Source organism: Crinia signifera, chromosome 12, assembly GCF_055691185.1.
Source record: "Crinia signifera chromosome 12, ASM5569118v1, whole genome shotgun sequence".
NCBI classification, from domain to species: Eukaryota; Metazoa; Chordata; class Amphibia; order Anura; family Myobatrachidae; genus Crinia; species Crinia signifera.
In genome coordinates, this window is record NC_139228.1 from 18,674,080 (window position 1) to 18,690,744 (window position 16,665).

Below are 16,665 nucleotides of genomic sequence, written 5' to 3' on the forward strand. Positions count from 1 at the left end.
TCTGTCTGCACTCCCACCCACTGTGTCTGCCGCCCCTCTAAGCGCACAGAATACCGATGATCATCAGACTATTATGTCTCATAGAGATGGGTGGTATCTGCGCGCTTATTCCTTCCCAATGTGCACGTTACTTGAACATATTTAACGGCTTAATCTCAGACATTCTCAAAGTTCCCTGTTCACCTGATCGTTAAGCTGTGGTTCGGATGTTGTTAAATGCCCCGTTGTGGGCGTTTCCTAAAAGAAACATAATATAGCGTTACACCTTTTATCTACAAATTGTTATGTATTTAAGGGTTCTACGCTGCATTAAGACGCCTGAACGACAGCTTTTTGCGGTGTTGGGTGTTCCTAACGGATTGTGATGGACACTTTCTTAATAATATAAATATTTTTTTTAAACATATTTGAGAATGTCTGATGTAAATGCTTTATGCTGTTAAGGCACTAATGTATATGTTTTGGGTTTGCATCTTGCTTTGGTCACTCACTGATAATACTAACCTTTTATTCTAGCACTTGTAATGTGAGTTGAAGGTTTATGGTTTTTGTGTGATGGCTGCAAATAAATTCTCACTCTGTAGTCTAAAATAATGATATCTGTATTTTAAAAAATGTTCTGTTGTTTGAATTTGACCCTTTGTATGTTTTTTCTTAATCTCTCCATAGCTATAGCTCAATACATAATAGGTTGTACTATTAGAGAATGTAGGGTGCTGTTTTTTTATTCTGTGGTTTTTTTTTTGTAGGGTTGCATTTTTTTTTTTTAAAGTCAGGATAGCTAATACAGCATGCAATTTAGTGGAGTATTCAATTTGTGTCAATATATCCCGACAGGGGAAATATCAGCACTCACCTATTCAATTAACGATCGCATTGAAGGGCGTCAGATCTGACTTTTTTTTAAAAAGTCGGATCTGTTTTGTCCACTTATTGTCGAATTCACAGCCGATTTTCATCAATCCGTGGCCATTATCGCCGATTTGCAGACTTTGCTACACTCGACAGCCAGAACATTGAATTCCGGCAATTGATTTACAGTCGGAAGAAACAAAACTGGCCCGGGTTCCGACACTCGGAATCCCAAATTGAATACCCCCTCTTGTTGTAACGCAAATCCCGTTTTTGTTTCTTTAAACTTCCAGAATTCAAAAAAACGGCCATGAATTCGACAATCCGCAGCCGTTTCCGACAAAACAGATCCGACTTTCGGATCCAACACCCTTCAATGCTGTCGTTAATGGCAGAATTGAATAGGTGAGTGCTGATATTTCCACTGTTGGGAAATATCTACACAGATTGAATAACCCCCTTAGTCTTTCTCACCCGTTGGAACCATGTCTAGTAATTTGGCCATTACTAAAACGAATAGCTTAAAAATTATACTGTACATTGAAGTGCAGGTTACTATATTTCTGCCAAAGTTTCAATGCCAGCAACACTCATGCACCTATAAGACCTCATTCAGATTTGGGTGTAATTTTTGAAAGACTTGTCAAACTTATTAGAAACTTTTTGGAAATTCGGCTACCTGATGAATGCAAGTTCCACCACTAGATGGCAGCACGCTTTTAGTTTTACGCTCCTACTCCTTTTTCTGCTCATTTAAACAATCTGTAGTTGTTGTTATTATTATTGTTATTATTAACTACATAATCAGAAAAATGAGTTTGTGAGAGCGTTGAGACATCCAGGAGGAGATGTCCTAACAGGAGAGGAGAGTGGATGGAAGGGGAGGGCTATGTAGAGTAGAGGAGAGGTTAAATTTAGGTGTTCTCAGCGTAGCGATGGTACTGGAGGCATAAGGAGCTGATGAGATTTCCAAGTGAAGAAGTGTAGCGGGAGACAAGAAGGTGCCAAGAATAGTCCCTTGGAGAACCAGGTAGAGGGAGAAAGCGGGGTAGTGAGGATAGCAACCACGAAAATTACAGTATAATGGAGAAAGAAAGACTGCAGAGAGGAGGAGAGGCTGGTCCACAATTTCAGAGGCTGCAGCGATGTCCAGAAGAATAAGTAGAACTTACCCTGGATTTTGTAGGAAGATAATGAGACCTTACTATGGGTCTTTTTTGGGGGGAGCAGAGGGAGGAAAAACTAGAGTGAAGTGGACCAAGGAGGGAGGTGGTAAGTTGTCTATAGACAAGCAAGTCAATGATCTTGGAGGCAAAGAGGATGAGAGAGTCTGGGTCAGGTCTTTAATAAAATGCATGACAAGGGCATGCTTCCGGGAGGAGGATATGGTACCCGGAGACAGAGACAGATTGAGGATATGAGTGAGGAAGGGAGCAGGTGTGTGCGTGTGTGTGCGCGCGTGTGTGTGTGTGTGGGGGGGGGGGGGGATTAGAGTAGATGTTTTTTTTTTTAAGGAATAATTACTACAGCACATGAGTTAAATACCATGGCTAGAATCACTGATATAGTTGTGCTTATTAAACCGCTAATACAATGGAATTTGTCTATTTGATGTATATAAAATCCTGATACGCTGTAAATGGTAACACCTGTGTTTGTCATAAGAAAAGAGCGTTTGCGTTCGCTTTGGCTCCCCTGCCTCCCTGTGCATGCTAACCTTTATATCCGTCTATATACTAACGACAAGGCATCCCCGCATTGTTACCTCGTACGTTCATGGGTGTGGGCAGTGTGAACGTTCTGTATAGAAAGAAGTCGCTATACACAGATGTGGCTGCATACACCTACACTCTCATTGCCCCTTATAGCTCCATTTGGCACGACGCACTTTAGCAGAGACATGTCGCTTAAATCGCTATTCTATTCATAATCTTAGTACACTATTGGTGAATTATGGTGCAATATTTAGGAAAAGCCATTTCATCTGGTTAACAAAATCCCAAGACCGAGATCGTACAGTATTGCACATTGTAGGACCAGATTGCGTATTTTTTCTGTGTATTGTGTCTTAATCCGCTTCGAAGTGTTTCCTCTGGGTGCTCCGGTTTCCTCCTCCCACAATGCAAAAATATACTGGTAGGTTAATTGGGTCCCAACAAAAAGTAACCCTAGAATGTCTGTGTGCGTGTACATGTGGTAAGGAATATAGACTGTAAGCTCCACTGGGGCAGGGACTGATGTGAGTGTTCAAATATTCTCTGTACAGCGCTGCGGAATATGTGTGCGCTATATAAATAACTGGTAATAAATAATAAATGTGCGGTCCAGCTGCCGCGCATGCACACAGATTAAAAAAACATTGGAGATATACCTTTAGCAGCAGGATTTGTGTGCATCTCTGAGATATGCCCTAAGTAGATAACAGTTGGGGTTATTCAGACCTGATCGCATGACTGTAAATTCGCAGATAATCAATCGACAGATTTAAAAACATCGGAGATGTACATTAGCAATGGGTTTGCGTACTTCTCTAAGTGTCTAACAGTGAGGATTATTCAGACCTAATAGCAGAGTTGCAAATTTGCAGGTCAGGTGATGATTGATTGCGCCTGCGCACAACTTGCAGTACACATGTGCAAGGCAATCCTGCAATAAAATCCAGCGTCGTTTTTAATCGCTGGCTGTAAGTTGATTGACAGGAAACAGTTTTCTGGGAATGTCAGAGAAACGCATGGCTCTGCAAATTAGCAACCCAGCGATCAATTCTGAATAACCCCCAGTGTACTAACTACTGTGCTTATGTGTAGCATATTTTGTTACAAAGGAATGAGTGTAATGTGGCGGGGAAAGCGTAACTGTGCACGGGGCCAGTAGCCTGTTACTTTATAACAATATCTTTGCCTTACAAAATACTAATCCTAAACACAGTATACTATTAGAAATTTAAGAAGTAAAAATTGGAATCGCTACTTATGGCGGAGCATTTAAATTGTCAGGCGCCTCGCACCATATGGCATCCAAAAATGGGAATAGATGTATGAGGACACATCTGCAGCCTGCTTTTCTCTAGTATGCCACTTCAGAACAGGGATGGGGAACCTTTGAACTACACATCCCAGCATGCCCTGCAACAGTTTTGCTATTTGGTCATGCAGGGCATGCTGGGATGTGCAGTTTAACAACAGCCGGAGGGCTAAAGGTTCCCCATCTCTGTGTTTGAAGTACATATCTAGATCACTTGGATTTTTCCTCCTAGTTGGCCAAAGTCTTGGACTAGTTGACTTCTTTCTACACAGCTGCAAGGGTTTATGGGATGACATTGGTAATGTTCTAATCTTTTGATTCTGTTCATTTTAAATCTGTTGCTTTTGTCAATTAACCTACTGTATATATATATATATATATTTATTTGTTTCCTTTGTGCTCTCTCCTGTCTGACAGAAATGGACGATGCCCCTGTGCATCCTCGTATTACCCGGGTAAGGCATTATTCGCAGAGCGAGGAAACACCTACTGAGACATTTGGAGCAGTTAACGAGGAAGCCTCTGCATTACCGCGCAGTAGCAGTACATCTGACATCCTGGGGCCTGTTACGGCTGAGCGAATCAAAGGTGCATTGCCTGTTGCTGACAGTCCCTCCCCTCAGACCGCGGACCCCCCTTGTGCTAACACACACGGTCAGGAAGCCTCCCTAACGCAGGCAGATGGCAGTATATATGATCACCTTTGCCATTTGGCTGGCTCAGCTGGATTGACAGATGCAGAAATTGAGCAGGGCTGGTTGGAGGGTGGAGACATATTGCCCTGTTTAAGAGCATATTTTAAGGAGCAAGAGATGCAAGGGGAGGGAGTGGAAACAAACAAGGTAGGGTCTGCTTTGGTGGATCATAACTCAGGGCATGTTGAGGAGAACTTTTGTGTTAAAGGAGAGGTTCGTTCAGTGTCATTAGAAGGTCCCCATCACGCACATTCCCAAACACAACATACTGACAGTAGTTTAGGTATAGAGGGGCATGGGACTAGGAAAGCTGGGGGTCTAAGAGTGGCTGGTAGATCAAGGGATGTCCATGTGAGGATTCAGGTTGATGGGGAGGTCATTGAAAATGATAGACCTGGCCTGCAGCAAGGTGACCCAAAACGAGGTCTATGTAGACAGCAAGCAGCCGAGGAAGATGAACCTCCTGAGATACCTTCTTCTCACCACTCATCTGCCAGTGAACATGGTGCCAACATAAAGAACCTGTGCGAGTCTGTGACTCACAAGGCCAAAGTAATGCGACGGAAACGCAGCAGTGTCCAGGTCACCTTCCGCCCATCTACCGAAGCTGTGCTTTTCTACAATTCCATGGAGAACAAAGATGCCCCTTGGAAAGCCAGGCTGCGGAAGTTAAGTGGCTTGAGTTCCAACTCCTCCATTGTTGTAGATCCAGGAAAGCCCATGGCATATGCTGCCCTGGGTGCAGTGAGGGTGGCATCAGGAGTTAGCCAGTCAGGCATTGACCAAATTGAGGTACCCTATCCTCCCGTACATGTGCAGAAGGAAACGGGCCGCATAAGGCCAAGGTCTAGCAGCCAAGAGAGAGCCCCATCTCATGCGTCTTTAGGAGGCGTCTATAAAACTGTTGTTCATGCTCTCTCAAAACCCAAGGCCAGTGTGTCCCTGCAGAAGCAGCAAAGGACGTCAGCTGAGGCTCCACTGAGGGACCTGTACGGTCATGTTATGGGCTATTTTGGAAGGAAGGCAGCAGGTGAGACCCTTCAGCCCTGGGAACTTTTCCCAGAGCGCACGCAGAGATGCAACACCCGTTTGGCTTTGTATTGCAGACGAAAAAAACCCCAGCTGCCAGCAATCAGGAGCTTCTTTTGGGATGACTTGCCGCTTATACCTCACCCATGCCTCGTTGACACCCTCTCTGGGATCTTTGCATGTTGCTCCCTTGTGGCTGATGTAACCTTTCCAAAAGTGTTGTAACTCCTACCTTGTTTCGGCAACTCTGCTTTCTATTCTAATACACCTCCCAGCGAGGTGAGTGCTGCTATATCTTGGCTATTGTGTTCTCTTCTGGCCAGGGATTACGGGGATAAATTTAGATTTTTCTTTCTTTCATTGTTTTTGTTTCGTCCTGAAGTTATTTGTTTGGGATGTGTTTGTATGGTCGACAGTAAAAAAAAAAAAAATAGTCGACCGTCATTAGGTCACAAGGTTGACATGCATTAGGTCGACAGACAAAAAGATCAACATGAGTTTTTCACGTTTTTTTTAATTACAAGGACTTCTTCGTACCTTACCATCCCAGTGGACATGGAGGGGGAGTATAATAGTGTGTCAAGCACAGCATGGCACCGTACCCGAAGATTGGGGGGCGAAACGGTATACTTATACGGTGTCCATGTTGACAATTCCCGACAGACACCAAAAAGCACAGCAAATTTTTTCACGCCGACCGTATCCTTGTGTCTCGACCTTTGGCCTGTTAACCAAAAGTGGTCAGCCTAATGACTGTCACCTTTTTTTTTTTTTTTACTGACGACCCTATGACCCACACCCATTTGTTTTGTCACTTGTAACTACTGATGGAATACAGAATGAATGGGGATTCATGTTGTTGTTGTTGTTGTTGTTGTTATTAACCGCTATGTGGGCTTCCCACCTATCAGCACTGACGTGCCCTTTGCAGATAGTGCAGTTCACCATGCACTGAGACCAAGGCCGTCGTTGGGATACTTCTACTCTGCTCAGGCTGCACCAGACATTGAAGCACAATACGTCATTAGGGCCTGATTCAGGTTGGATCTTCGCATGCGATTAGGCAAATATACGCATATCAGGGGCGCGTATGAACGCCTTTGTTGATTATCCTAGTTGCCAAGGCGTTCGGAGGGGGGCTGGCACATGGGGACGTTCCCACAAAAACATTGGGTGCACCCAGAAAACCACATGACACATCACATGACATCAGCCCCGCCCCCTGTTCGGCCATCTCCGGCCCAGATAAAAGTCAGACTTTTATCTGCCAGCGTGTGAAAAATCATTTGATGCTGCTTACCGAGCCTGAATCACCCCATTAGTACGTGCATGCAGTAGGTGCGCTTGTATAGGGATTGAGGTCTGCTCCGTCCTTAATACATTCTGCAAGTGATCCCTGCGGTGACCAGCACAGCCTGCAAAAAGCCGTCACCCCGTGATATGTGATCAAGTCCTAGTGACACATTTGAGCCACGGCAACGTTGTTTCCTCACATGTCATATGTGCTCTTGTTAAGTGCTTTGTGTAATGATGTCTTTTATGTCACGTGTGTTTCGCTATAACACATAGAGATACAGCAGGACCGTTACATTCTGCAGCCCATCCCTCAGCACACTCATCCTTGACCTGCACAGTCATAGACTATAGAGTACAATGATACTTACCAAGACAATGCCCATACCTGGAGCACACACATTCTTTAGAACCATTTGATGAAGTGAAATTAAAAGGTTTCATTATAACAAAGTGTAGTAATTCAGCATGACTTATCGCGGCTCAGTGCAGTTTAATAGAACATCGCCCTTTGAAATAGATTACTGCAATCACAAGATGAATTTGTGTGTGTAATCAATCTCTTTATTTAGTTAATCGGCTTCAGTTGATGTGACACAATAACTCCCTTTGGTGACCTAGTGCAATTCTCTTACCACGTGGCCACTCTGTATTACCTTAGCAACTAGAGGAGCTTGACATTTACTAAAAGGCTAAAGATTACCATGAAACTAGGTGGCGCTGTCTCAGGCATGTAGTGGAAAGAGACATTTTTGTCACAGTGTGGGTTATTCATTAATGATCTCAAAAGCAAAATCTTTCTCTAACGGGCCAAACCATGCTGCACAGCAGGTGGGGCAAATGTAACATGTGCAGGGAGAGTTAGATTTGGGGGGGGGTTGTTTCTGTGCAGGGTAAATACTGGCTGCTTTGTTTTTGCACTGCAATAACTACCCCTTTTACACTGCCGCAAAAACCCGGATTTTTCCCTCATGGACCTGGGTCAGCTGCGGTGTAAAAGGGGTTAACCCGTGTCCCTTTTACATGGGACTTCTACCCAGGTCCTGACCAGGGTAGAATACGGGCAGGACCTGGGTAGAGGGCAGTGCAAGGGGTACGCCGGGTCATCTGACTCCTGTTTATAGCAATGGGGAACCCCAACCTCCGGACCGCAGCGTCCTGCGATGAACATGGCGGTTGGGCGGGGGGCGTACACAGCCTCCGCTGCTGTGTGCTGTACTCTGTAGACAGCAGTGGAGGCAGGGAGGATGTTTGCGGCATCCATTCACCTCACGGACGGGGGCTGGGGGCAGCCCAGCAGCTTACCTTGGTGATCGGCTTGCCCCCAGCGTGACTATCGCCGGTTCCAGCGCTTGGAGATGATGTCATCTGCATTAGTTTGTGGGGGAAGGGGGGGGATAGGTTTTTTTTTCCAGTGATACCGCACTGATTAGGTAAAAAATTTATAATTTGTTGTTTCTGTGATAACTGACATTGACCTAAATTTAAGGTAAATATGTCGTGTGATACTCCTATAATGGGATTTCTTATGGGTACCTTTGTAGTTGACTGTCAGTGGTGTACACCTGACATAAATAATGGAATTGTTAATGCCGAGGGAGTCAGAGAGGAAAAAGAAGTTTTTCTCACAAAACCACCTCCAATAGGCCTGTATTATAGGCACATCCCCCTTTGATTGCCTATATATCTTTGCAGCATTTTTTCACTTTATCTGCACAAGGAAAATTCACAATTTATTTTAAAGCATATCCAATAAAAAAGTGATATATTAATAGCCGTTATAACTAACAACAATTTTCTGTTATGCAAGGGAGCTCCCACCAAGAGGTTCTTTTCCCTCTCTGCCTCGCTGGGCATTAATAAGATGATGTCATCTCCAAGTGCTGCTCTTGTTTACACTGCGGGCCGGCACTGCAGTGGAAATGGTGCAAATCCCAGATCCGACCTGGCTTGGAACCGTGTTCCAAATACCAGATCGGCTCCGGGATTTGGGTGTAAAAGGGGTATTAGATTTCAGTTTGAACACTCCTAACCAGAATCTAAATTTGCATACACACTGGCCGATAAATCAGACATTCGATTGATCAGCCAATACATCGATGCACCATCAACCAGTGTGTACGAGCGATATATCTGTGAACGTCCTCAATCACAGATTTTTTGCAATATATTCGGACATCATTCTGTGTGTACGGGCGATCCGCCGACCACCCATACCCCTGCTGTGGGAGCCGCCAGTGATTGATAGCTCCATGGGCGGCTGCCTAGTTTTGAAGTCAGTCTCGATGTATCAGGCAGTGTGTATGGAGAATACACTGCCAGATCTGTCTGTAGATATATCTGCAGATACATCTACCAGGGTGTACCCAGCTTAACTCTATCTGCCCACGTTACATTTGCCCCGCATGCAGTGCAACATGGTTTTGCCCATTAGAGAGATAATTTTTTAGAGACCCTTGGGAGTTCTATAGAAGATGGGATGTTGCTCATGGCAACCATTAAGATTCTATTTATTTTGCGCCTTCTAAAACAGTGGTTTTCAACCTCGGTCCTCAGGACCCCCCCAACAGTTCACGTTTTCCAGGTCACCTTACAGGTGTACTCATTATTCACTGACACATTTTAAAAGATCCACAGGTGGAGCTTATTACTTGTTGTTCTGTGTGGTAACCTGGAATAGGTGAACTGTTGGGGGGTCCAAGGTTGAGAAGCACTGTTCTAGAAGATAAATAGACATCACCTCTTCAATAGAACTCCCATCTTAGTAAATTCACTCCAAAATATCATGTGAATCTCCAAAGTTATATATTTGCAAGTAAAATTCTTCAGAACCCAAACCTTATTGGTGCACTGATTCGAGAACTAATTATGCCGCTTGCAAAGATGACTTCATTGTGAAAAGCACTTCACAGCTTGAATCCATTTCAGGCATATCCAAAGATCTGGTCAGCAGATGTCCACTGTTGGCCAAGTTCACCCAAGTGCCAAATGTCCACATCTGTCCAACACGGCCACATCGGGTAGCACTGGGTACCTATAGGAAGCAATATGAACATGTCTGTGTTCTCTTTAAATTAAAGCTGTTTCCAAAATTATTGTTGGGGAGATTTTCTTCTATATTCATGTAGCATCATTATACTTTACAGCTTTATAATGATGTATTGGTATCTGGGTGATAGGTGGACCCCATATAGTCATACGTTAGGTAGATATGGTCAAGGTCAACATGTAAAAGATCAGTGTCTTGAGGTCGACAGGTTTAACATGACAATGGTCTATACTTCGCATGGCCAAACAGTGGCCCTCCAGCTGTCATGAAACTACACATCCCAGCATGCCTTGCCATAGTTTTAGCATTTCCTAATAGAAAACTGTGGCAAGGCATGATGGGACTTGTAGCTTCAAAACAGCTGGAGGGCCATAGTTTGGACTTTTCATTTTTAAATTTAGTTTTTTTTTACTGTACCATCCACGTGGACTACGAACCTGTGCCCCGAAATACCCCCCCCCCCCCCCCCCCCCCCCCAAAATAAAAATATACACATATCCAGGGATTTGGCTTTAGGTGTCTACTTTTTCCATGTCAACCAATTGGCCCTTTTGAACATGTGCCTGTCAACCAGAGTATTAGTCTTACAGGATTTAAACATTAACTTATTGGTTTTGTAGTTTTTGAAGTTTTGATCAATTCCCTGGTAGGTCATCCGTTACAGTCATTCAAAATTACATAAAAAGTGCTAACATTAACCGTGCAATATTGTTGTCATCACACATACTACAGGCACACACTGAAGCGACATTAACTACTAGTGTCTGCTAACATCTGCTTTCAGTGTTCCTTCTTGTAACAGAGTTTGTGTGTCTCTGTGGGAATGCTGGTATCTGGGAGTACAGTCTTAAGATATAGATATTACTGATCATTGTATGACCCTGGTGCGGGAGCAACCCTGTATGCAGCAGTGTAATGTGGGTGGCGCTTATGGGACTTTCACTTCAAAAAACGACTAATGAGTCAGTTCAAGGTCCAACGTTTCGGTGTTTCCACCTTTATCAAGAACATGTTCTTGATAAAGGTAGAAACACTGAAACGTTGGACCTTGAACTGACTCAGTGTTTTTTTTTTTTTTAAGCATATATATATATATATATATATATATATATATATATATATATATATATATATATATATATATATATACTACTCCTCACCTCCTATGAGGTAAAGTACCACCACTGACCACTAGAGGCCACTCAAACCAAATTACTCCTTTTTGTGCTAAATTATAAAATGAAATATTTCAAACTTGTTGGATATGGATAGAGGGGGGCTGTGAAGACAGATTTGGAGGTAGGAGCAGATAGGGACTGGAGGTGTGGTGCAGGGTTTGTGGGCTGAGTTTTATTTATATTATTTGTATTTCTGACCCTTGTTCTATGAACTATTGCACAACAAAGGGCTGTTTTTTAAACTCTGGGGTTTAATGTCCTTTTACCAAATCTAAAGTTGGGGCAATAATTGATTACTATGAAGGGATCTTAGTAGAAATCCGAACATACAAGTAGCTGGGGCAAATTACAGTATTTGGCTAAAGATCAATGACCATTATTTATTCTGTTTAATCAGCATGTTCTATTTAATAATGTGCTGATACAGCCATGCATGGTTTACTCCTAGGACTAGACTTATGTATTGTTGGTGGGTGTGGTATGGGACTCCGACAGTCGGGATCCCGACAGTCATTATTCCGACGTCGGGATCCCGACTGGCCGAAGTCAGACAGCATGGCGAGCGCAAAAAAAGCCCTTTGCGGGCTCGCTGCGCTCGCCATGCTGCGGGCATGGTGGCTCGCTAAGCGAGCCACCTATTCTATTCTCCCTCTATGGGGGTCATGGACCCCCACGAGGGAAAATAGCGGGTGGCCATCGGGCACCCAGCTGTCTGCGTTTTGACAGTCGAGATCCCGACGTCGTGTTAATGAATGTCGGGATCCCGACTGTCGGGAATCCGTCCGGCACCCATTGTTGGTATGGTAGAGTTGGTAACTTTTACCCATGATTGTTTCAATCAAATGTACCTCTACCAAACTCTTTATTTTTCTATATTTTTATGTATAAGGTTTATATAAGCACGTAGTGTTAATTATTCTCTTATAAACAATCTAGTAGAAAGTGTGAACAATACTGTTACAGTAAAAACAAGCAAACAAGAATGTTTTTATCTGATTTATTTAACATATTTAAAACTTTACTTCTACTTGCTAAAAGCTGGTAAAATCCCTCTATGCTGCTCCATTCAGGTGTTTTCTCCAGGTCTTCTTTGTCCCTATTATAGCCTTGTCTGTACAGTGGATTAGGGTGTGTGGGGCAACAAATCACAAGCAATGGTCAAGAGAGATTGAGGCTTGTGATTGGTCCTCTTTCTAGTCACAAGAATGACTGCATCATCAGTATCCTGGTAAATAATAACTGCCATTGGGCCTCCTGCTAGGGAAAGGGACACATTAGTGAAATAAATATTTTTCTCAGGAGATAGATAGTGCAGCTTTAAGTGTTGATTTAAGTAATAAAATAATACTAAAAGAGAATGGAACCGGTTTGCTTTATAAGCATTTTTCTCTCTTCTTCCTATGGGGGACACTGGAGACAATGGGCTTACAGTAGATGGTGGCAAGAGGAGTTTGGCACGTCTGTCAGCACAGACACCTCCCCCGCTATACCCCCTAACGTATCACTAAACTTTTTTCAAGCGACCATAGGAGCCGGCTACTACATTTTTTTGCTGCTGAACAAAACATGCTGCTTGCAGACCGGACTATACAATTCAGGCACAAAGACAACCGAACAGTCACGCTATTAAACATGATTGCATTCACCACTGGAGCACACGATTCAGTGAAACCTGATTTGTAATAAATTTGAGTGATCTTGAAAACTCGCGTATCCCTACAACGCGACTGCAGTTGACACAATTTTAAAATAAATCCGCACTTCTGCAGCTGCAGTTACTGCTGGACGTTCCTTTTGGTTTAAGTACTGGCAATGTGACAATAAAAACAGGCCTGTGATGGGTATATCACCTTTCTACCATCAGCTGTGCCTAAGCATAGGGTTCTTCCTTTCAATTCCTTCACCTCTTAGGAAAGCCTAGGACCCAGATGTCTACTCATGGAAATACGTCATCATCCAGAGGCCGGTCTTCTCCAATACAGGGCCAGGTGTTGATTCTTAGGTAAGAGGTACAGTAACTCATGGTTACACTCTAGGACTCTTATACCTTCCACCAAAGTGATTCTTTACAATGAAAAATGCACAGCCCTGAGAGATTGAATTCCGTCCCTATTAACCTTAAGGTTAATATCAACCTGTCCCTATGGACCAAAGAGTTTCCGTTTTTTATTCAAACAAGACCGCTCATATTGTTCTATTTTTAGCATCAGATCCCTAAATTCATATCTTCATATATGTTCAAAATTGAGTCCCTCAGATCCATTGTACACTCAGTGGAACAAGAGGAAATCATGGGTTCTACAAAAAAAAAATCAGAGGCACCTACTTACCTAGCAGGAATATCAAATCTAGTTTATAAACAAGTCAGAGCATTTTCAATTCCTGGCTCTACATTTTGGCCTCAAAAATATTCATTGCCTTTCTAAGGATCCATGAGTTTAAGGTGGTTCCTTATCTAGATCTGGTGGTCAAAGCAGACTCCCAAAAACTTGTTTTCTTATGTTACCTTATGATTAAAATACTGAAATGTATTGGATCACTCCAGTCTGAGCCCTGTACAGATGATGATCTATTTAGGAGTGCAATTATGGAACAGTTTTCAAAAAGTCTGCTCCTTACAAAGTTTAGTCTGATATCTGCTGAAATGGAGATCTGCCCTCAATCTACTTTCTTATGAAATTTTTGGGCACACTGGTGTCCACCTTCTAAGTATTGGAATTTGCTTATTTTATTTCATGGATATTTCAGTTGGAACTTCTAGTAAAATTAAACAAAAGTCCTGTTCACATCTGATCACCGCAACTGCCATGGTGAACTCATTGCCTCTCTGGTTACAATCCAGCCATCTCCAAAGTGGTCATTCATTCAACATATGGAATTGGACTCTTCTCACTGCAGGTACCAGTGGGGAGCTATAATACTTAGCTCAGGGTTTTATGGAAGTACAGTAGGCAGCACTCTCATCAGTATCCTGGGGATCAAGCAGTGTTTTTGGCTCTCACCGAGGCCCAGTCCCACCTTGAGGATCAGACGACACAACAGCTTTGACATATCTTAAATCATCAATTAGTGGATATATGGAGTCAGCAGGAAATCAACATTATGACTTACAGGCAGATCCTCAAGGCATAGAGGTACAGCTCATAGACATCTGGAAATGTTTCCTGTAGCTGCCATGACGTTCCATGGACTCTCTTATCTATATCCACCAATAGCAATGCTCCTGCAGATTCTGAAGTCCAAGGTAATGTTCTTGCCCCAGATTGACCTCACGGGTCTTGGAACACTGTCATCCTTTGCATCTACTAGTCAGACCAGATATCTTTACACTCCTGATCCATTCCAACACAGGTCTCGACCTTGCTAGGCCTGAACATGGGTCCCCTTTGAAGTAGCTATTCTGATAGTGGAAAGGTTTAACAGATGGCAATGTCCAGTCAACGTTAAAAGTTCTTAAACCAGTATAAGCCAGAATATATCATAGGGTCTGGAAAACTTGCTATTCTGGGGGAAATTTACTAAAGGAAATTTGTAAAAAAAAATAGGTGTATTTGTATCCAGAAATACACTTATTTTTGACATTTACCATCCCAAAAATACGGCAATTCGTAGTCGTATTGATGTGCTATCAATACGAATACGAATTGCCGTATTTTTGGGATGGTAAATGTCAAAAATAAGTGTATTTCTGGATACAAATAAACCTATTTTTTACAAATTTCCTTTAGTAAATTTCCCCCTCTATGTGTGTGAAAAGAAATGTTTCATACCTTTTCGTTTCTTTTTTATTTCTTCAGACTGGATTAATAATAGGTCTGTGACTATGTTCCCAGCACTAAGTCTTTTCAGAGAAAGATTGCAGCAATTCCAGGTTTTCCCTCCTTCTTACAGGGGATTTATATTCACCCTCCCTTCATTCCCTCTGTAGTCTTTTGGGGATTTATATCAAGTTCTTAAGACTTTGCTGCTTCCTCACTTTAAACCATTAAAGTCTGTGAATCTTGATTTGCTTACTTTTGTAAGATTCTATTGCTTTGACACCTTTAAGAGATGGCAGTTATGGGCAAACTGTTTTACGCACAACACAAGAGTGCCCTTAGGGGCAGCTTTGGGACATCTGCGGAGTCTGCAGTGTCTCCATAAGGGGTTTTGTACTTAACTGTTAAATTCCTTTCTCTCTTTCCATCTGGAAACCCAGACACCCTACTTAACTAATGCTCCAGGCAATTCCCAGTGGTGGTCCTAAACTGGATACACACTATAAAATGATATTTTGGACCGAAAATCTGGTAATATCTGGGAACAAATGACACTCAACCATTTGCTCTCAAATGCTGAAAAAAATGGATAAAAACATTTGCAGAAATTGGTTAAATCAAAAATTTTTAACCAATTTGTCTGAGTGACAATTTTTGTCGTTTTTCCATGTTTGGGAGAAAACAGTAAATTGTTATTTGCTCCCAGAAATGACCAGCTAGCTGTTCATTCCAATCAGTCAGATTGGAAAGATAATCTTATAGTGTGTATCCAGTTTTAGGTTTGCTCTACATGTTAGATCCCTGTTCTTTTCCTCTCCTTTTATCTTCCTTACCTCTGTCCTTATGCTATAGGTTTAAAATTAACTTAAATAACAGTTGGTGAAGTTTAAAGAGGGTAAAAGCCTGTTCTAGAATTCCCCAGATTTATTTGTACCACAGTTATGTACCAATGTCTCCAGTGTCCACCTACGAATCAGGAAAGGATGAAACAGTGAGTACGAAAACAATGTATGTTTTGATTATTCTATTAGCTGGGTGTTCTCTGCAGCTGTATTGAAGTAAGAAAAGAAAAACCTGATACAAAATGAATGGTTTATTTTGTGAAATTGTCATTACAGTGTAATATGTGTCTGGATCATAATTACATGCCCCATGAATACCAAATGCTTAAAGCTGTATTAATTAGTTTATTTTAGTTGTATGAACTTATGCACAATTGTATAAACAAGTGTTGCTTTACAATATGCATTGTAATATATGTAATTTCTTGGATTTATCATCTTCTGTAGAACCTAATGATCATATGCTCTTGTTTACATACTACCAAACTGAAAATATAAAGTAGTTTATTTGATTTGGGCATTCGATTGTAAGCTTATTGAGCTATAATGTGCAATTCTCATGAGTTAGGTGATATGGATGTGATATTTCATGCGTGGTGCCCTAATTTATTTCTTCTGTGGCCATTTATTTTGTAGTATATTTACGGGTAGACTTGGCACCTGTAGAATACTACATCAACCTACAAAAATAGTTGGGTACTTGTGTAGTTTCACGGCGCCGAGGCGTGGCGAGCGGAAGCGGATACCTTCACAGGTATCCGCGTCCCCTCGCGGGCTTCACAGGTATCCGCGTCCCCTCGCGGGCTTCACAGGTATCCGCGTCCCCTCGCGGGGCTCGCTTCACTCGCCACGCTTTGGGCTCGCTGCGCTCGCCACACTTTATAAAATTAACTCCACGCCGACGTGGATAGTGGGGGTATGAAAAGGTCGTAGGACGCGTACCGC

General features: G+C 42.6%; 1 protein-coding gene across 4 annotated transcripts in view; it reads left to right on the forward strand.

The window, feature by feature from the left end:
- The window catches only part of RALGAPA1 (Ral GTPase activating protein catalytic subunit alpha 1), a 194,394-nt gene that overhangs the window by 71,357 nt on the left and 106,372 nt on the right, over window positions 1-16,665 (forward strand). For 3 of the 4 annotated variants that reach the window (XM_083167784.1, XM_083167785.1, XM_083167786.1), the window contains exon 17: window positions 4,294-4,464. In XM_083167784.1, coding sequence (XP_083023910.1) covers window positions 4,294-4,464 — 171 coding nt within the window. Of the gene's footprint in view, window positions 1-4,293; window positions 5,602-16,665 lie in introns of all 4 variants that reach the window. The other variant, XM_083167787.1, reaches the window with a different exon arrangement.